Source organism: Hyperolius riggenbachi, chromosome 5 (genome assembly GCF_040937935.1).
Source record: "Hyperolius riggenbachi isolate aHypRig1 chromosome 5, aHypRig1.pri, whole genome shotgun sequence".
Classification (NCBI taxonomy): Eukaryota; Metazoa; Chordata; class Amphibia; order Anura; family Hyperoliidae; genus Hyperolius; species Hyperolius riggenbachi.
Genome location: NC_090650.1, coordinates 273,402,121 through 273,420,722, shown reverse-complemented (window position 1 = coordinate 273,420,722; position 18,602 = coordinate 273,402,121). Strand labels below are relative to the sequence as shown.

The window sequence follows — 18,602 nt, the reverse complement described above, 5'->3', positions numbered from 1 at the left end:
CCCTTTGTGCAGCGCGATAGCGGCGGTTTGAGCTCTGAAGCGAGATTTATTCTCGCTTCAGAGTCTCTTTAAGGGGGGTAAAGGCTGAGTCCTGAAGTAGTTAACCTCCTCGGCGTTCAGTTTTTCTTGGATTTCTGTGCAATAAGTTTTTCCGTTAATTTTTATAACCTTTTTTTGTGTAACTTACCAAAATGTGTCAAGCAAAGGTCTAGTATACATTTTGAATATAATAAAAGCATGAAATATCAAATCAAAACTAAATTTCAAAATTACTCCCCAAAATAAATCTCTTATCATTCACACATTTCCGAGCTGCAGCTGCTCAACCTGCACTAATACAAATGTAAAGGTGTCCATACATCTAGCAATGATGGGCAGATTCGACAAAGAGACAAATCTTTCTGATCTAATCTGATTAGAGAACGATCTATCGGCTGCCCATGCACCACAGGCTGATTCCCAGTCGATTTTAGCATGAAATCTCTTGGGAATCGGCGGAGCCTGCCCCCTCGCCACTGCCCCCCTAAACCTGGTAGCCAAGTTTAGGTGTTCCCCCAGTATAGGAAGCCAGGTACAGGTGTGGCCAATATAGGTAGCTAGGTTTTGGTGTTGCCCAGTATAGGAAGCCAGATATAGGTTTTGCCCAGTATAGGAAGCCAGATATAGGTGTTCCTCAGTATAGGAAGCCAGATACAGGTGTTCCCCAGTATAGGTTAGAACATGCGCCCCCATCACCTGATCCTCCTCACCCCGTTCCTCAGCGCTTTTACTCACCTTTACCTCTCTCCATCGATAGCAGAACTCCGGCGCACAGCTCTGGTAGTCTCCATGCGGCGTATCTGGAACTGGTGGCTGACGTTGATGATGTCATTGGCTTAGTGCTGATGATGGGGGCACATGTTCTAAGCTATACTGGGGGATGCCTATAGGGCAAGAAACCTCCCTGGTGGCATGCCTGTAATGGTTATGGACATACTGCTTTCATCTTTTTCCTTCCCGTAACAGTTACAGGCTAAACGCCAGGGAGGTTAAGGTGGCCAATAACCATACAATTCTCTGGACAATCATTCATAATATTGATCAGAAACAATCATCCAGACTCACTAACAGAAGGAAAGCTGCTATACAGTCTTTTTTTTTTTTTTTTCTGATTGATTGAATTTCATAGCCGCTTTCCTTCCGTTAGTGGATCCGAGATGAACTTTTACTCATTGCATAATTGTTGTGTTCCTTTCCTATTGTTTATAGGGCATTCCTCAAGCCAAATACTTTTTTTGTTTTTGTTTTAAATAATACTCTAATTCCCTATAAACTAAAGAAGCTATGCCCACAGGTTTTCAGAGAGCCAAGGCACTTTCAGACAGTAGCAAGGGCTCATGGGAGCTCAGTCTGGGCAGGAGGAGGTATTAAGGTGGGCATAGACGGGTCGACAGGCGGCTCGATTAGCCGCCGGATCGACTCCAGCCGCGGCACCGCTCGTCCGAGCGGATCGATTGCCGCTCGTCCCCGCTGGCGGTCCTTATCAGCCGCTCGATTCCCTGACATTGGCCGCCGGCGGGAATCGAGCGGGCTCTGGTCGAGCGGCATGATCGGGCCAGCTGAATATTATCAGCTGGCCGGATCAGCTGGTCGATACACGGTACAGAAACGTACCATGTATCCCCAGCACTACTAGCCAGAGATTTCAGAGGCAGAGGGGAGGAGGGGGATTAGGTTTTTTTTTTGCTCAGGATGCAGATAAGCCTGCCTCTGTAATGTTTACAAACATGGCTGCTGACATTGTATCACAGGAATAATCAATCATATTCTATTAAAGCTGTTTGCAGCTAGATTTGCTGTGTAAACTATCTAAACTTTAGATAAGGTATATAGACAAGTTACTTGTTATAGTTAGTTTTTCATCTCGGATCTGCTTTAAACAGCCTGAGCGTACTTTTCCTGTCGATATTACGATTAAATCTTACAATCGATTGTCTGGAGCATTTTACCATTAATTGACGCTTTTAGGCCTGTTTCACACCGAAAATCCCTCCCCCCCCCAAAAAAAAAATCATGATTGATTGCAAATGCTGCATTGTGAATGCTTCCATAGGGAGACACTGCAGTAGTGATTTGCCAAACGCTGTGGAATCTCCTGTGGTGTGATATAGCCCTTAGGCTTTTGTAGGGATATGGCTGTTGCAGGGATTAGATTGTGAGCTTCTCTGCAGAATAGTGATTTACATGTAAACAATCACACTATAGCCGCGCCAATATTCTGTATCACCGTTTGTGATCCACGAGATTCCTAAAAACAGAAACACAGCAGACCAGACCTTCTCATAGTGAGTATCGTCTCATCAGTGACACCCTTGTGCAATCGCACACACTGCGTGAGGGATAAGGGTACTATCACCAGGGTGGATGGGGATCACACACCCCCCCCTTTCCTTCCCTGCTCACCAGAAGATTTCTTGTCAATACTGCATATCACAAAGCATCCATGCCGTTTAAAACCTTAAAAACATCAAGCGTATTCACATAGCATAAAACCGCTTTAATAGGCTCCCAATGGCCCCCAAGTTAAAACTGCGTACATAAAATTTTCTTGTATATTAGCATATCACAATACCACATCGCCGCCAGCTCCGGTCACCTCTCACATGCCCAGGCCGCGTCTCCTCCGGTCAGTGGTAATACAGCGTGCGTCCTCCAAGCTCCGCCCTACGCGTTTCGTCACGTACCAGGTTGTGACTCATCAGGGGAGCCCCTGATGAGTCACAACCTGGTACGTGACGAAACGCGTAGGGCGGAGCTTGGAGGACGCACGCTGTATTACCACTGACCGGAGGAGACGCGGCCTGGGCATGTGAGAGGTGACCGGAGCTGGCGGCGATGTGGTATTGTGATATGCTAATATACAAGAAAATTTTATGTACGCAGTTTTAACTTGGGGGCCATTGGGAGCCTATTAAAGCGGTTTTATGCTATGTGAATACGCTTGATGTTTTTAAGGTTTTAAACGGCATGGATGCTTTGTGATATGCAGTATTGACAAGAAATCTTCTGGTGAGCAGGGAAGGAAAGGGGGGGGGTGTGTGATCCCCATCCACCCTGGTGATAGTACCCTTATCCCTCACGCAGTGTGTGCGATTGCACAAGGGTGTCACTGATGAGACGATACTCACTATGAGAAGGTCTGGTCTGCTGTGTTTCTGTTTTTAGGAATCTCGTGGATCACAAACGGTGATACAGAATATTGGCGCGGCTATAGTGTGATTGTTTACGTGACTGGGACTTGTCTCTGTGCATAGTCAGCAGCCTATCAAGGAAAGTGAGGACTGAGCGCAACATCACGGTGAAAATTTCAGTGATTTACATGGCCATATAATTGTAAAGCACTGTAGATTGTATAGATTGTACTTTACACCCATCCTATGGATCTGAGGGAACTCTATTGGCCTGATCTTTGTTCCCATCCAGTGACTAAGCATCATCTTGTACTCATACTGTGCTGCGTGATCTGGTTTGCATGTATTCCTGTATTGTCTTACTGCTATATGTCACCCCTAAATATTGTCTGTAACCTTAAAGGAGTTATCAATCAAAATGTGCTACCCCATGATATGCTTACCCGGGGCTTCCTCTAGCCCAGGGGTCTCAAACTCACGGCCCGCGGGCCATTTGCGGCCCTCGATGCAATATTTTGTGGCCCTCGCCGGCAAAAGCTTCCTTATAGTTCGCTTCAGTGCTCCCAAGTAATCCGCCGCTAAACGAGTGCTGCAGAGCCCCCAAATCGCCCGGGGGGCAATCCGCTGGCATTTCCTGGAAGAGGCAGCTTTCAGCTCTGCCCCTCCTGATCTCAATCGCCGCACGGATCGCCGACTCTCCCCGCCTCTCTCTGTGAAGGAAGAGTGAGAGGGGCGGGCAGAGGTGGCGATGCTCCGCGATTGTGAAATTCCTTATGCGGCCCAGCCTCATCCTGACTTTGCCTCATGCGGCCCCCCAGGTAAATTGAGTTTGAGACCCCTGCTCTAGCCCCTTGCAGCGGACCTGTCCTTTGCAGCATCTCCGCTCGCAGCTGCCGACCCGTGGTCTCTGCTGGTGCAGAGGCTGACCTCAGTCATCCTTACTGCGTGAGCACCGCTATCCATTAAGTCTGCATTGTCCGCAGTGTACTGCTGCAGACGACGTGGACTTGATTGACAACAGCACAGGCGCAGTAGAGGAGGTCGACCTCTGCACCAGCGGGGACCCCGGGCCAGCAGCTGTGAGCGGAGATACTGCGAGGGACGTGTCAGCTGCAAGGGGCTGGAGGAAGCCCTGGGTAAGTAGATCGTGGGGCAGCACATTTTGATAAGTCATTTAATGTCCAGCGCTGCGTAATATGTTGGCGTCTTTAAAATACAATAAGGGCTTGTTCACACCTAGGGTGTTTTCGCCCTTTAAGCACCGGCGATTTTCAAAATCGCCCTAAAAGCACTTGTGCAATCATTCCCTATGAGAGCGTTCACATCTGAGCTGTTCGTTTCAAATCCGCTTAGCAAAGCGCTGCGCGAAAAAATCAAATCGCTGCTGTCAGTGATTTCGATTTTAGATGTGAACAAGCCCTTAATAAATAATACAGTATATTAGACTAAAATGTTTACAAGATAATCTACTATCAATTAAAGCTCTGTCTACCCTATGGGCATTGCAGAGTGCACTTCACACTGTGTGAGCCAAAACATATACACGTTATTTCAGCATGCGATAGTATATGTACATTATCCAGAAATCCGCTACAAACAACAATCGGTTAACACAATCTATCGCTATGCAACAATGTGAACATAATGCCTTGTATCAGCACTGTCTAAGGCCCATGCAGCTGGGGGGGGGGGGGGGGGGGGGATATTTTTTTGTTTCCCTGATTTACTGTATGGTTAATGTAACATTTTGAAAACAAATTGCAGGGAAATTCCGGTGAATATTGTGGGCAGAGATTAAAGTTCATTCAGATATTCTCACACAGCACTGGTTGTGATGGTTATTTTGTTTTGTTTTTGTTTAATTGAATTTCCCTTTTCCATCCATCATTTCAATGACAGCTGCTCCATCCCTTTTGGCCTCTGCACCTGCTAACCAGGGATCCCTTAACTTGCTGGATCAGTTTAAGAAGCCCGCTGGAAGCTGGGAGTGTGAAGTCTGCTTAGTCCAGAATAAAGCAGGAGATGATAAATGTGTAGCTTGCCAGACTGCCAAGCCAGGTACCAAAGCTGAAGTACCAGGTGGGTGTAAGATCTGCAAATATAAAGGAAACCTGAGACTTTAAATACAGCAGCATTTATACTTGGGCTCCCTCACCATCAGCCTACATGAGCTGGAGGAAGCCTCAGGTAAGTATAAATGCTGCTGTATTTAACGTCTTAAGTACACTTTAAGCTGTCTGTTGCGTGCACTTCAATACACTGCATTTTATACTAGCGAAGTATACATTGTTAGTCTTCTCATTAAAAGGCATTTTTATTTCTGAAAACACAAAATATCAAGACAGAACAAAGCTGAAAAGAATGAAGTTTGCTTAGGCTATGTTTCTCACCTCTGAAATGGCATCAGATTCCCTTCCTCTCCCATGCAGAGCTATGGCGATTCAGATGCGATGTCTGGAAAAATGCAGCAGGCACAATTTGTTTTCCCTGCATCGGAATTGGAAGCAGCCTATTTATTTAAATATGGTGCAGTTTTGCACCCAAATTTGCATGTCAAGAATCGCTGTAGATCTGCTACAGTGGAATCAAAGCCTCATTGATCACTGAGGTGGTTAGAATGAACTATTTAATGTTTGGAAACCTTTTTTTCATGATTAAACACACTGATTCGGTAGTAAGTCTTTTGTGTTTGCCTTGACAGGTCTTGCAACATCCTTTTCATTCTCTGCTGAATCCAAGTTTCCACCTGTTAAGTTTGGATTGCCTTCTGCTGACACTGGAGAGTCAAAATCCTCCACGGAAAGCTCCAGTTCAAAATCAGTTGCCTTTTCTTTCAAATTTGGTCAAAATAGTAATTCAGATAAGGACAAGGAAGTGAAATTTGGCACAGCTATCAAATTTGGTCAAAGTAGTAATTTGGATAAGGACAAGGAAGTGAAATTTGGCACAGCTATCGGCACCAGCAATACCATCTCGGCACCTTTTAAGTTTGGCTTTTCAAGCCCTTCAGTCACGGAGAAGGATAGTACTGTTAAAACTTTGACAAGCAATTTCCAAATAGGATCTCCCGCTTCCAAATCTGAAAGCTCTGGTAGTGCCAGTCTTCTTGGCCAGGCTGTTAAGGAAAAGTCAAACATGACACCGTTGTTTGGTTCAAGTGAGCCAGAAAAGAAAAAGTTGGAAACTCCTGTGGTTGGTGGATTCACGCTTGGCACAGTAGAGCAGAAAGAAACTACTACTCCCTTTACTTTTGGAAAAAAAGATGAGAAAACTGACTCTGCCACAACTACTGCAACCACTTTGTTTGGATCCAAAAGTGAAGAACAGCCTAAAACCTTTGTATTTGGCAAACCGGAGCCTGCAAAGGCTGACAGCTCTGCAGCTCCCTCATTTACATTTGGACAGACTAACCCTACAGAAAAGAAAGAAACTGATCAGACAGCGAAACCAGTTTTTGGTTTTGGTCTTTCTGCACCAGGTAAGGCTGCATTATTTTTGTAAGTAAGAGGAACAGCCTTGTGGCTGAGCTTGCTTTGCTGCCATTGTTAACCCAGCTGTCTCACTGTACAGCAGTGATCATCGCTCACTCACTAAAGCCCATCTCCAGTACTACAAATATTAGTGTGGGAATGGGCTACAACATTTTGGTGTTTTTTCCTTCTGTATCTTTCCCTGTTGAGATTTTCCCTCATTTTCTGTTTCTGAAGCACCCATGACCTTAAAATTAATTTTGGCAACTCTAGCGACAGGAAATCAGACGATAATAAAAAATTGTATTTAAAGCACACCTGAACTGAAAGGGATATGGAGGCTGACATATTTATTTCCTTGTGAACAATGCCAATTGCCTGGCAGCCCTGTTGATCTTCTGGCATAAGTAATGTCTGTGTCAACACCCTTGAACAAGCATATGGCTGACTCAGGTATTATTAGAGTACTTGATCTGCTGCATGCTTGTTCAGGATCTATGGCTAAAAGTATGACATAGGGTCAGGAGGACTGCCGGGCAACTGGTATTGTTTAAAAGGAAATAAATGACAGCCTCTATATCACTCTCACCTTGGTTTCTCTTTAAACAATGCAATTGCCTGGCCATTCTGCTTCTCTCTAATATTCTTAAAGGACATGTGCATGTAAAAAAAAAAAAAAAAAGGATCTACTTACCTGGGACTTCCTCCAGCTCCTGGCAGCCTCATCTGTCCCTTGTCGCAGCTCTGCACAGAACACTCCAGGCCATGTGAGCGTCGCAAAGGCGCAGAAGATGCCGACCTTCGGCATCTGCAACGGAGTGGATCCTGGGATACCGGAGCTGCGGTGAGGGACAGATAGACTGCCAGCGGCTGGAGGAAACATCTGGTAAGTCGATCCTGTTTTTGTTTGTTTTGGTTTTTTCACACCTGTCCTTTAAGCTGTATACATACATCCTATTGGACTTGACAATCAGTGGATCATTTTACCACCTCCATGTGTAGTAGTAGGAGGGCCTACACATTTTAAATACTATGAACACATTGTGTAGGTAAGTTCTCATTCTACATGGAAAAGTTTAGCCTATCAAAACTAGATGTGTATGTACCTTAAAGAAACTCTAACAAAATATTCAGCCTTATTTCTTCTATCCTATAAGTTCCTATACCTGTTCTAATGTGGTCTGTCTTACTGCAGCCTTTCCTAGTTGCAGAGTGGCTGTATTAACTCTGTTATATAATCTAATCTTTCCTCTGACTGCTTTGTCAGGGGATCAGGCTGGAATGTGCTGCACTGCTTGTGATGGGATAGAAGCTATACACACCCTCTCCACGCCCCCTGCAGGCTCTGTGAGTCATAGACTTGGCTCCTCTCAGCCTATCACATGCCATGTCTTTTGTTTGTAAACACTGCCTAAAACTGGCAATTACAAGCCACAATTGCAGCAGGGAGTGGCAGGAACAGCACAGAGGGGCCCAGCAGAACATAATGAATAGAGTGGTATGCTTTTTGTTGTAAGGATTTTAGAGTACAGATTCTCTTTAAGGCTGGGTACACACTATTCAATTTCTTGTCCGATTGACTGGTCATTTGATGGGAAGTTGTATCGTGTACATGTCCAAACTGCTCCTGATAGATACCTGGATTGATTGATTGATTTTTTCCCCCATAACTTCGGAAAATCAATCCTGTTATCAAACTGGAACAGATTGGATATGTTGGAAATAATTGTCTGGTTCCCGTCAATCGGAGGGGAAATTGCATCATATGGATTTGTCATTAGCCATAGACAAGCATGCAGATCAGGTGTTTGACTGGATTAACTGCATGCTTTGTTATAGGTGTGCAATTCCTACTTTACTGTAGCCAGAGATCAGCAGCATTTCCAGGCAACTGTATCATTTAACCACCCTGGCGTTCTGATTAAATCGCCAGGGTGGCTGCGGGAGGTTTTTTTTTAAATAAAAAAAAAACTATTTCATGCAGCCAACTGAAAGTTGGCTGCATGAAAGCCCACTAGAGGGCGCTCCGGAGGCGATCTTCCGATCGCCTCCGGCGCCCAGAATAAACAAGGAAGGCCGCAATGAGCGGCCTTCCTTGTTTTGCTTATATCGTCGCCATAGCGACGAGCGGAGTGACGTCATCGACGTCAGCCGACGTCGTGACGTCAGCCGCCTCCGATCCAGCCCTTAGCGCTGGCCGGAACTTTTTGTTCCGGCTGCGCAGGGCTCAGGCGGCTAGGGGGGCCCTCTTTCGCCGCTGCTCGCGGCGAATCGCCGCAGAGCGGCGGCGATCAGGCAGCACACGCGGCTGGCAAAGTGCCGGCTGCGTGTGCTGCTTTTTATTTCATCAAAATCGGCCCAGCAGGGCCTGAGCGGCAGCCGCTGGCGGTGTTGGACGAGCTGAGCTCGTCCAGACCGCTCAGCTGGTTAAAAGGAAATAAATATGGAAGCCACCAGATTCCTTTCAGTTCAGGTGTACTTTAAGATCTGTACAAAAAGGTGTTTTTTTTGTTTGTTTTTCTTTCCTGTCCTGTCTGTCTTTCCTGTCTGTCATTGTAGAAAACAGAGGAAATCTCCCAGGATTGTGACTCATTTAGTAATGGCAATACACAAAAAGTTCAAACCCTTTTCCACTTTTTCCAAAAGGAAAATGTTTTATTTGAGCTATCCTTATGACCAAATTCTTATTTATTTTTTTATGTTTTAAAAATGTAAATGGTGAAACCAGGGCAATGAAATGCACCTTCAAGTTGGTTCTATGGATGGTCAATGAGATGCTAATTTTTATGCCAATGTATGCAGCTTGAAAATAGACCAGACAAATGCAGCAGATGCTGGGTGTATTTCCTAGCATATTGTTGCTATGGAGAGGGAAAAACTTCTTTGTAGTGCACAACAGAGGGGCTTGATGGGAGTGTGTAGTAAATCAAAAAGCAGTATGCTCAGCTGGTGCATAAAGAGGGGTAGGTTAGTGGTGTGCATTCAGCAGCCACGTAGCTTTGTAGTAGAGCTAGTCAATGAGATGTTAACAATTCCAGGTTGCATTCAACTTTTGGCTGCTTTTCCACTAGGAAGCGATTACATGTAGATTTCAGTGCTGTTGTGATCGGCAAATCATTCACGATTGTTTTTTTTGTGTGGAAAAAGCTGAAGGCCCCTTTTACACTTAATCAGTTGCTCTGTTAAAACTGAAAAACTGATTTTCTAAGTAATGTCCGTGTTTTCCTATGGCTCAGTTCCCACTATACGCATTTTAACTGAAAGATTTTTCACAGCGCATTGCTATGGAAAAACCGCATACCAATGCATTAAGTGTAAAAGGGCCCTTTTATACTTAATGCTTTGGAATAGTACTTTTTTTTCCCTTAGAAGTGCATTCTGAAAAATCTTTCACTTAACCACTTGCTGACCGCCCACTACCAATTGGCGGCGGCGGCAGTGTGGCACCCCCAGGGCTGCGTAACGCGATAGGCGTCGGTACCTGGGTGACTGAATTGCCGGGGATCGCGCGCATCCGCTGGCATTAGGCTCCGCCCACCTGCGACGTCAACCCGCTGGCTAATTAGCAGCGCCGGCGGGTTGTTAATCCCCGATCAGCTGCGTTCAAAGCGTATAATACGCTTTGTAATGTATACAAAGTGTATTAAGGGATCAAGGGACCACCAGGGCAGGAGACAGCCCCCCTAGTAAGCACACACAAACACTGATCCTGACCCCTGATCGCCCACAGAACTCCTCAGACCCGTTTGCACCCAATCACCCATCAATCACCCCCTGTCACTATCTGTCAACGCTATATTTTAGATTAAGTCCTAAACTGTCCCCTGGGGGCTCCTGAACACACACACACACACACACACACCTTCAGATCCTCCCAGACCCCCCCCCCCCCCCCCCCCCCCGTGTACTGTTTATATCTATTCTCCCCCTGTAATCACCCACTGATCACCGGTCAATCACCACCTGTCACTGCCACCCGTCAGATCAGACTCTAACCTGCTCCTTGCGGGCACTTGATCACCCGCCCACACCCTCAGATCGCCCGCAGACCCGCCCTCAGATCACCTCTCTTCAAGTGCAATGTTTACATCTGTTCTCCCCTCTAATCACCCATCAATCACCCCCTGTCACCACCTGTCACTGCTAACCATCAGATCAGACCCTCATCTGCCCCTTGCGGGCACCCAATCACCCGCCCACACCCTCAGATCGCCCTCAGACTCCGCCTAATCACCTCCCCAGTGCATTGATTGCATCTATTCCCCTCTCTAATCACACAGAGACACCCATCAATCACCTCCTGTTGCCACCTGTCACCCCCTAGCACTCCTACCCATCAGATCAAGCCCTAATCTGCCCCTGCGGGCTTCTGATCACCCGGCCAAACCCTCGGCCGCCCCACCGCAGGGACAGAATTTTTATTTTCTGATCACTGCAAAAAACACTGTACAATAACTGTGGCGTTGTAAAAATCAGATGATTTTTTTTTTTCTTTTTTTAATCAACTCGGTGACCACAGCCTTCTACTTCACAAATACTCCCTTTTGCTAGGTGGGTAAAAAAGGGGTATTCCGCTGAAGAGGCCGCCGAGATTCTGGCCCAGTGGGGTGAGTGCGATTGGGAAGCCTCATCCGATGAATCATCCGGGTCACGATACGACCCGGTGAACAGCAGTGACTCTTACCGATAGCAATGACGAGGTTGAGGTCCCGGCTAGAGCCAGGCGTACCACACCCCATGTCACTGGACCGCAGGATCAGACTCAAGGGCAGCAGAGTGGTGCTAGCGCTGATCTGAGTTTTCTTGGTGAGGCATGCACCAGCAGCGTAGCATCTCCTGGACCTAGCACCAGTACTACCGTAGACCCTGGTGAAGTGGCGAGCACCAGCATGGTAGTAGAAACTTGTTTGGTGGCACGTGCATTAACCCTCCTGGCGGTAAATTTTTTCTGCCACATAGGCAGAAATCCATTTAAAAAAAAAAAAGTTGTTTCATGTAAACCTACCAGAGTGGTATCTACATGAAACACTACTAGAGGGCGCATGTGTCCCTCTAGTGCGATTGTCGCCGGCATCAATAGCAAACAGGGGAACGCATATATAACACGTTCCCCTGTTTGGCTTCTCCTGTCGCCATGGCGACGATCGGAATGACGTCATGGACGTCAGCCGACGTCCTGACGTCAGACGCCTCCGATCCAGCCCATAGCGCTGCCTGGAACTCATTGGTCCGGGCAGGGCTCTGGCGGGGGGGGGGGCCCTCTACCGCTGCTACGTGCGGGCGATCGCCGCAGAGCGGCGGCGATCAAGCTGTGTGCACGGCTAGCAAAGTGCTAGCTGCGCGCACAGCACTTTAAATGGGGCAAATCGCCCCACCAGGGGCAGATATATCCTCCTGCGCGGCATAGCCTGAGCTCAGCTCGGGCTTACCGCCAGGAATGTTAAGACCCGAGTCGCAGCCACCAGAAAAACGGGCCCGTACTACCCATAGTCTCCTAGAGGTGCTGGCAAATCCCAATTGTCAATCCCCTGGTTCTGCCGCACCCGTACTGCCCCCTTTCACCGCCCAGTCTGGAGTCCAGGTGGAGACAGGTAATCTAGGATTGGCCCTATACTTTTTTCATCTGTTCTGCACCGTGGATCTCTACAACTTAATTGTGGCTGAGACCAACCGTTATGCCACACAATACGCAACCGCCAATCCGAGAAGCTACCATGCCCAGCCTTTTTGGTGGAAACCACTCCAAGTTTCCAAACTTAACATTTTTTTGGGCCTTCTCCTTAACATGGGTCTAGTCAAAAAGAACGTATTGCGGTCTTATTGGTCTACGCACCCAATACATCACATACCCATGTTCTCTGCTGCCATGTCCAGGTCACAATTTGAGAACATCCTTCGCTTCCTGCACTTCACTGCCAATACAACCTGTCATCTAAAAGGCCATCCTACTTATGACCGGTTACATAAAATTCGGCCCCTCATAGACCACCTGTCATCAAAATTTGCAGATGCTTATACCCCTGAACAGTCATTTTGAGGCATTTGATTTCCAGAGTAATTCTCACGGTTTTGGCCCCCTAAAATGCCAGGGAAGTGACCCCATTTTAGAAAGATACCCCAAGGTATTCCGTTAGGTGTATGAGGAGTTCATAGAAAATTTTATTTTTTGTCACAAGTTAGTGGAAAATGACTTTGTGGGAAAAAAAAACAATAAAAATCAATTTCCGCTAACTTGTGACAAAAAATAAAATTTTCTATGAACTCACCATACACCTAACGGAATACCCTGGGGTGTCGTCTTTCTAAAATGTGGTCACTTGTGGGGTTCCTATACTGCCCTGGCATTTTAGGGGCCCTAAACCGTGAGGAGTAGTCTAGGATTTCACAGGTCATTTTGAGGCATTTGATTTCCAAAGATACTCATAGGACTTTGGGCCCCTTAGCGCACCTAGGCTGCAAAAAAGTGTCACGTGGTTTCGCCGTACTCGGGAGAAGTAGTATAATGTGTTTTGGGGTGTATTTTTACACATACCCATGCTGGGTGGGAGAAATCTCTGTAAATGGACAATTGTGTGTGTAAAAAAGAAAAAAAAAGTCATTTACAGAGATTTCTCCCACCCAGCATGGGTATGTGTAAAAATACACCCCAAAACACATTATACTACTTCTGAGTACAGGGATACCACGTGTGGCACTTTTTTGCAGCCTAGGTGCGCTAAGGGGCCCAAAGTCCAATGAGTACCTTTAGGCTTTACAGGCTTTACCCTAAAGCTGAGTACACACGTACGATAACTATCATTCGAAAACGAACGATAACGACAATCGGACCGATAATCGTGCGTTCCAAATTTTCCAACCATCGTTTTTTTGGACGATAAGGACCGTTATCGTTCAATCCGACCGATCCAACCCGGCGGATTTTTCCGAAAGATAATCATTCAATCGTTGCAGTGTGTACAAATATCGTCCGATATTAATTATCATCACGTCACTCCCGTTTGCGCACGCATTTTTTTATTGTTCGTCGTTCAGTACTTTATACTTATATCGTTCACGTGTGTACACAATCGTTCATTACGAACGATCTTTTCGGTCTAATTTGAATATCGTGTAAACGTCACGAATCGTTCGTAACAAACGATCTTTATCGGACGTGTATAGGAACCTTTAGGCTTTACAATTTAGCACCTCCAAAATGCTAGGACAGTAAACGCACCCCACAAATGACCCCATTTTGGAAAGTAGACACCCCAAAGTATTCAGAGAGGGGCATGGTGAGTCCGTGGCGATTTCATTTTTTTTGTCACAAGTTAGCAGAAATGGAAACTTTTTTTTTTTTCTTGTCAGTGTCCTTTTCCGCTAACTTGTGACAAAAAATAAAATCTATGAACTCACCATGCCTCTTAGTGAATACTTTGGGATGTCTTCTTTCCAAAATGGGGTCATTTGGGGGGTATTTATACTATTCTGGAATTCTAGCACCTCATGAAACCTGACAGGTGTTTAGAAAAGTCAGAGATGCTTTAAACTGGGGAAATTCACTTTTTGCACCATAGTTTGTAAACTCTAACTTTTACGCAAACAAAAATAAATAAATCCAGTAAGTGTCTATTTATTCATCAGACATGTAGCACAATAAATTTAGACAAAAATGTATATAGAAATTTTACTTTATTTGAAAAATGTCAGCACAAAGTTAAAAAAAATTTTTTTTTTGACAAAATTCATGTCTTTTTTTTAATGAATATAATAAAAACTAAAAATCACAGCAGCAATCAAATAGCACCAAAAGAAAGCTGTATTAGTGACAAGAAAAGGAGGTAAAATTCATTTAGATAGTAGGTTGTATGACCGAGCAATAAACCGTTAAAGCTGCAGTGGTCTGAATGGAAAAAAGTGTCGGTTTAAAGCAGTAGGATCAGCCATACTATGCCAGGAAAAAAAAAAACACATAAGTAGATAAACACTTGATTTACTTAACACATGTATTCTACTGTCCACGTTTTGATTTCAGTGAATGATATATAGTATACTACGATAATTTTGTTCCTGGTGGGGGCCATGTCTTTTGCCCACAGTTGAGGTTAAAGGTGCATACACACATCAGACTATAGTCTTTGGAAAATGAAAGATCACAGACCAATCTTACCACCCTTCATGTAGTATGAGAGCCATACTCTACACAGTCTTTTCTATGGAGCTGAACTCCACATCAGAAAAAAATCTTTGCAAGATGCTGCACACACAGATGCTGTACAGACACAAAAGATCAGTATCTGCAAAAGATCTGTTCCTGCCAAAAATCCATTCCTGCAAATTGCAATGATAGTCTGAGATCTGCAGATCATCATACACACATGATTTAACTGACATTCATCTGCAGATCAATTAATCATCCGCAGATCTGAAAATCCATCCTGGTGGATCTGATCTGCAGATGAATGTCAGTTAAATCATGTGTGTATGATGATCTGCAGATCTCATAGACTATCATTGCAATTTGCAGGAATGGATTTTTGGCAGGAACAGATCTTTTGCAGCTACAGATCTTTTGAGTGTGTGCAGCATGTTTGTGTGCAGCATCTTGCAAAGATTTTTTTTCTGATGGAGTTCAGCTCCATAGAATAGACTGTGAAGGTATGGCTCTCATACTACATGAAGGGTGGTAAGATTGGTCTGTGATCTTTCATTTTCCAAAGACTATAGTCTGATGTGTGTATGCACCTTAACTCGTGATGTCATTTCTGCCCTTTACGTCTTGTCTCCTCAGTCACCTCAGCCTTGCTTGTAAACACAAGTGAGTAGGGGATTAGGTTTCAGATAAGCAGCTGGCAGGGAAATAAAGGGAAGAGGAGGAATAGATTATAGATAAAAAGAATCCCCAGCATGCAATTCTTTGACACCGACTACTAAAGGGCCTGTGTTCCTTAAGTATGTGATAACTCCATAACAGCAGAAAAAGTTTTGAAAGTTTTGAATGCAGGTTTAGACAGACAAGACAAATAACATTTATATTGCGCTTTTCTCCTTGCGGACTCAAAGCGCCAGAGCAGAGCAGCAGCCACTAGGGCGCGCTCTATTGGCAGTAGCAGTGTAAGGGAGACTTGCCAAAGGACTCCTACTGAATTAGTGCTGGCTTACTGAACAGGCAGAGCCGAGATTCGAACCCTGGTCTCCTGTCTCAGAGGCAGAGCCCTTAACCATTACACCATCCGCATCTTTATCACTTAATACACTCAGACCAGTTGCTGTTGAAATTTGATTTTTATGGTGACGATACCGCTTTAAAGACTGCAGTCCTTAAAGAGACACTGAAGCGAAAAAAAAATTGATATTATGATTTGTATGTGTAGTACAGCTAAGAAATAAAACATTAAGATCAGATACATCAGTCTAATGGTTTCCAGTACAGGAAGAGTTAAGAAACTCCAGTTGTTATCTCTATGTAAACAAGCCATTAACTCTCCGACTTATCTCAACTGTAAGTGAACTGTTTACTTTTCTTCTGCTAGAGGAGAGGTCATTACTTCAGACTGCTCTGAAAGACTCATTTTGAATGCTGAGTGTTGTGTAATCTGCACATATTATAGAATGATGCAATGTTAGAAAAAACACTATATACCTGAAAATAAAAGTATGAGAATATTTTCTTTGCTGCTAATCTTCTAGTATTTATTCATAGTACACAACCAATTTACTATATCATATTTTTTTTTCGCTTCAGTGTCTCTTTAAGTGGTTAAAATGCATATAGTGGGAACTGAGCCATAGGAAAGCAACTTTGAAAATCTGTTTTCTTTCCGTTTTAACTTGGAGCAACTGATTTAGTGGAAAAGGGGCCTTCATGCCCATATGTAGCTTGGAGCTAGGTCAATTTCTGTTAGTTATGATTGGACAAATTCCAGGTTTCAGGCAATTTGCTTTCAAGGACACCTGTAACCTGGTCCAGAGGCTTTCCCTGGTCTTTCTTTACCCGCCGTTCCTCTGCTGGTACCCTCTGAACAATCTTCCACTAGGAATATTGCACACGGACTTGTGCTTGTCTTGGCTTCATTTTCTGTGGTAATCTGTATCCCACCATTAATTCTTTTGCATCTTTTAACTGAGTTTTTAAAAATCCTTGCCCCTTTCATAAATAAGAGAAGTCTGCTCACTGCTGGGTTTTGTTTTGTTTTTTTTTATTTCCCCCCGTTTTTCTTTTTTGTACAATTTGTATAGCAACGTTGTGGTTCTTAAAGGACTACTGTAGGGGGGTTGGGGGGAAAAAGTTTAACTTACCTGGGGTTTTTAATGGTCCTCCACAGACGTCCTGTGCCCATGCAGCCACTTACTGATGCTCCGTTCCCCGCCTCCGGTTCACTTCTGGAATTTCTGACTTTAAAGTTGGAAAACCACTGCGCCTGCGCTGCTGTGTCCTTGCTCCCACTGATGTCACCAGGAGCGTACTGCGCAGATTGTACTGGACCTGCGCAATACACTCCTGGTGACGTCAGCGGGAGCAATGACAAGTCCGCGCAGGCGCAGTGGTTTTCCTACTTTAAAGTCTGAAATTCCATAAGTGAACCTGAGGCATGGGCCGGTGCATCGTTGAGTCGCTGCGCAGGCACAGGACGTCTGCGGGGACCATTAGAACCCCCAACTCCCCTACAGTCTTCCTTTTAAAGGGGAGGTGAGAGAGATATGGAGGCTGTCTTATTTATTTCCTTGTAAACATTGCCTGGCAGCCCTGTTGGTCTTCTGGCAGAAGTAGTGTCTGTCAAGCCGCATCTACACGAGTAGATGCGGCCGCGATGCTGCTTATCAATCGAGCCGCTGATGCTGCTCGATTGTAAGATCCGACAGGACGGATCTCCATACCGCCGATTCCCTGCTCGATCCCCGCGAGGGGACAATGGCAGGGAATCGTGCGGGAGGTAAGCGACGCCGGCGGGGACGAGCGGGGAATCGAATGCGACGCGCGAGCGGGGACGCGGCGGGCACGCGGAAGAGGCGATCCGGCGGCTAATCGAGCCGCCGGATCGCTACAATGTCCCTCCGTGTAGATGGGGCTTCAGAGCCTTGGAACAAGCTTATGCCTAATCCTGTAAAACTGGATCAGAGTACCTGATTTGTTGCACGCTTGTTCAGGGTCTAGGGCTAAAAGCATTAGAGCTGCAGGATCAGGACTGCCAGGCAACAGGAAATATGGCACCATATCCCTCTCACCTTGGGTTTCATCGTTTTAGAAAATGCTTTATACTGAGATCTAACTTTAAGTTTTCTTTTCAGACTCCTCAAAGCCAGTTTTTGGCTTTCAGAACAGTGGATCCTCGAGCACCCCTCAGCCAAGCAGTATTGGAAGCAGTGTATTTGGCAGTGGTCCCCAGACAACTTCTAGTAATGTATTTGGCAACACTGTGCAGTCCAACACTGCTGCTTCAGCTGGAGCCCCCACACCCTCTAGTACTGTGTTCAGCAGTTCATCTTCATTAACTGCTCCCACTGGCTCTAGCAATGTGTTTGGCAATTCCCTCCCTTCGAACACTCCTGCAGGCTCCAGCAATATTTTTGGAAGTGCTCCTGCCTCTGGCACTCCTATGAGTTCCAGCATTGCGTTTGGAAGTGCTGTTCCCACAAGCACTGCAGCTAGCACCACCAGTTTATTTGGGAACTCCAGTGTTTCTACCAACGCTTCTAGTTCACCTTTTGTGTTTGGGCAGCCTACTACTACAGCGGGGAGCTCTATGTTTGGCAGTGGCAATGAATCAAAGCCTACATTCTTCTCCAATCAAGAGAGCAAAGCAGCGACAACATCTGCCAGTACAACACCAGCTGCGGCTGCTTCACCTTTTATTTTTGGATCAAACGCTTCAGCGCCAGCTGCACCTAGCTTCAACTTTGGTGGAACAAACACCTCAAATTCAACAGGTAAACAATATAACTGATTAGAGGTAATGCTCATCTATGATTTTTGTTACTAGTA

General features: G+C 45.4%; 1 protein-coding gene across 3 annotated transcripts in view; it reads left to right on the top strand.

Moving 5' to 3' along the window:
• The window catches only part of NUP153 (nucleoporin 153), a 179,938-nt gene that overhangs the window by 148,357 nt on the left and 12,979 nt on the right, over positions 1–18,602 (top strand). For all 3 annotated transcript variants that reach the window (XM_068236949.1, XM_068236948.1, XM_068236950.1), the window contains exons 19-21: positions 5,070–5,249; positions 5,872–6,648; positions 17,909–18,547. In XM_068236949.1, coding sequence (XP_068093050.1) covers positions 5,070–5,249; positions 5,872–6,648; positions 17,909–18,547 — 1,596 coding nt within the window. The remainder of the gene's footprint in view (positions 1–5,069; positions 5,250–5,871; positions 6,649–17,908; positions 18,548–18,602) is intronic.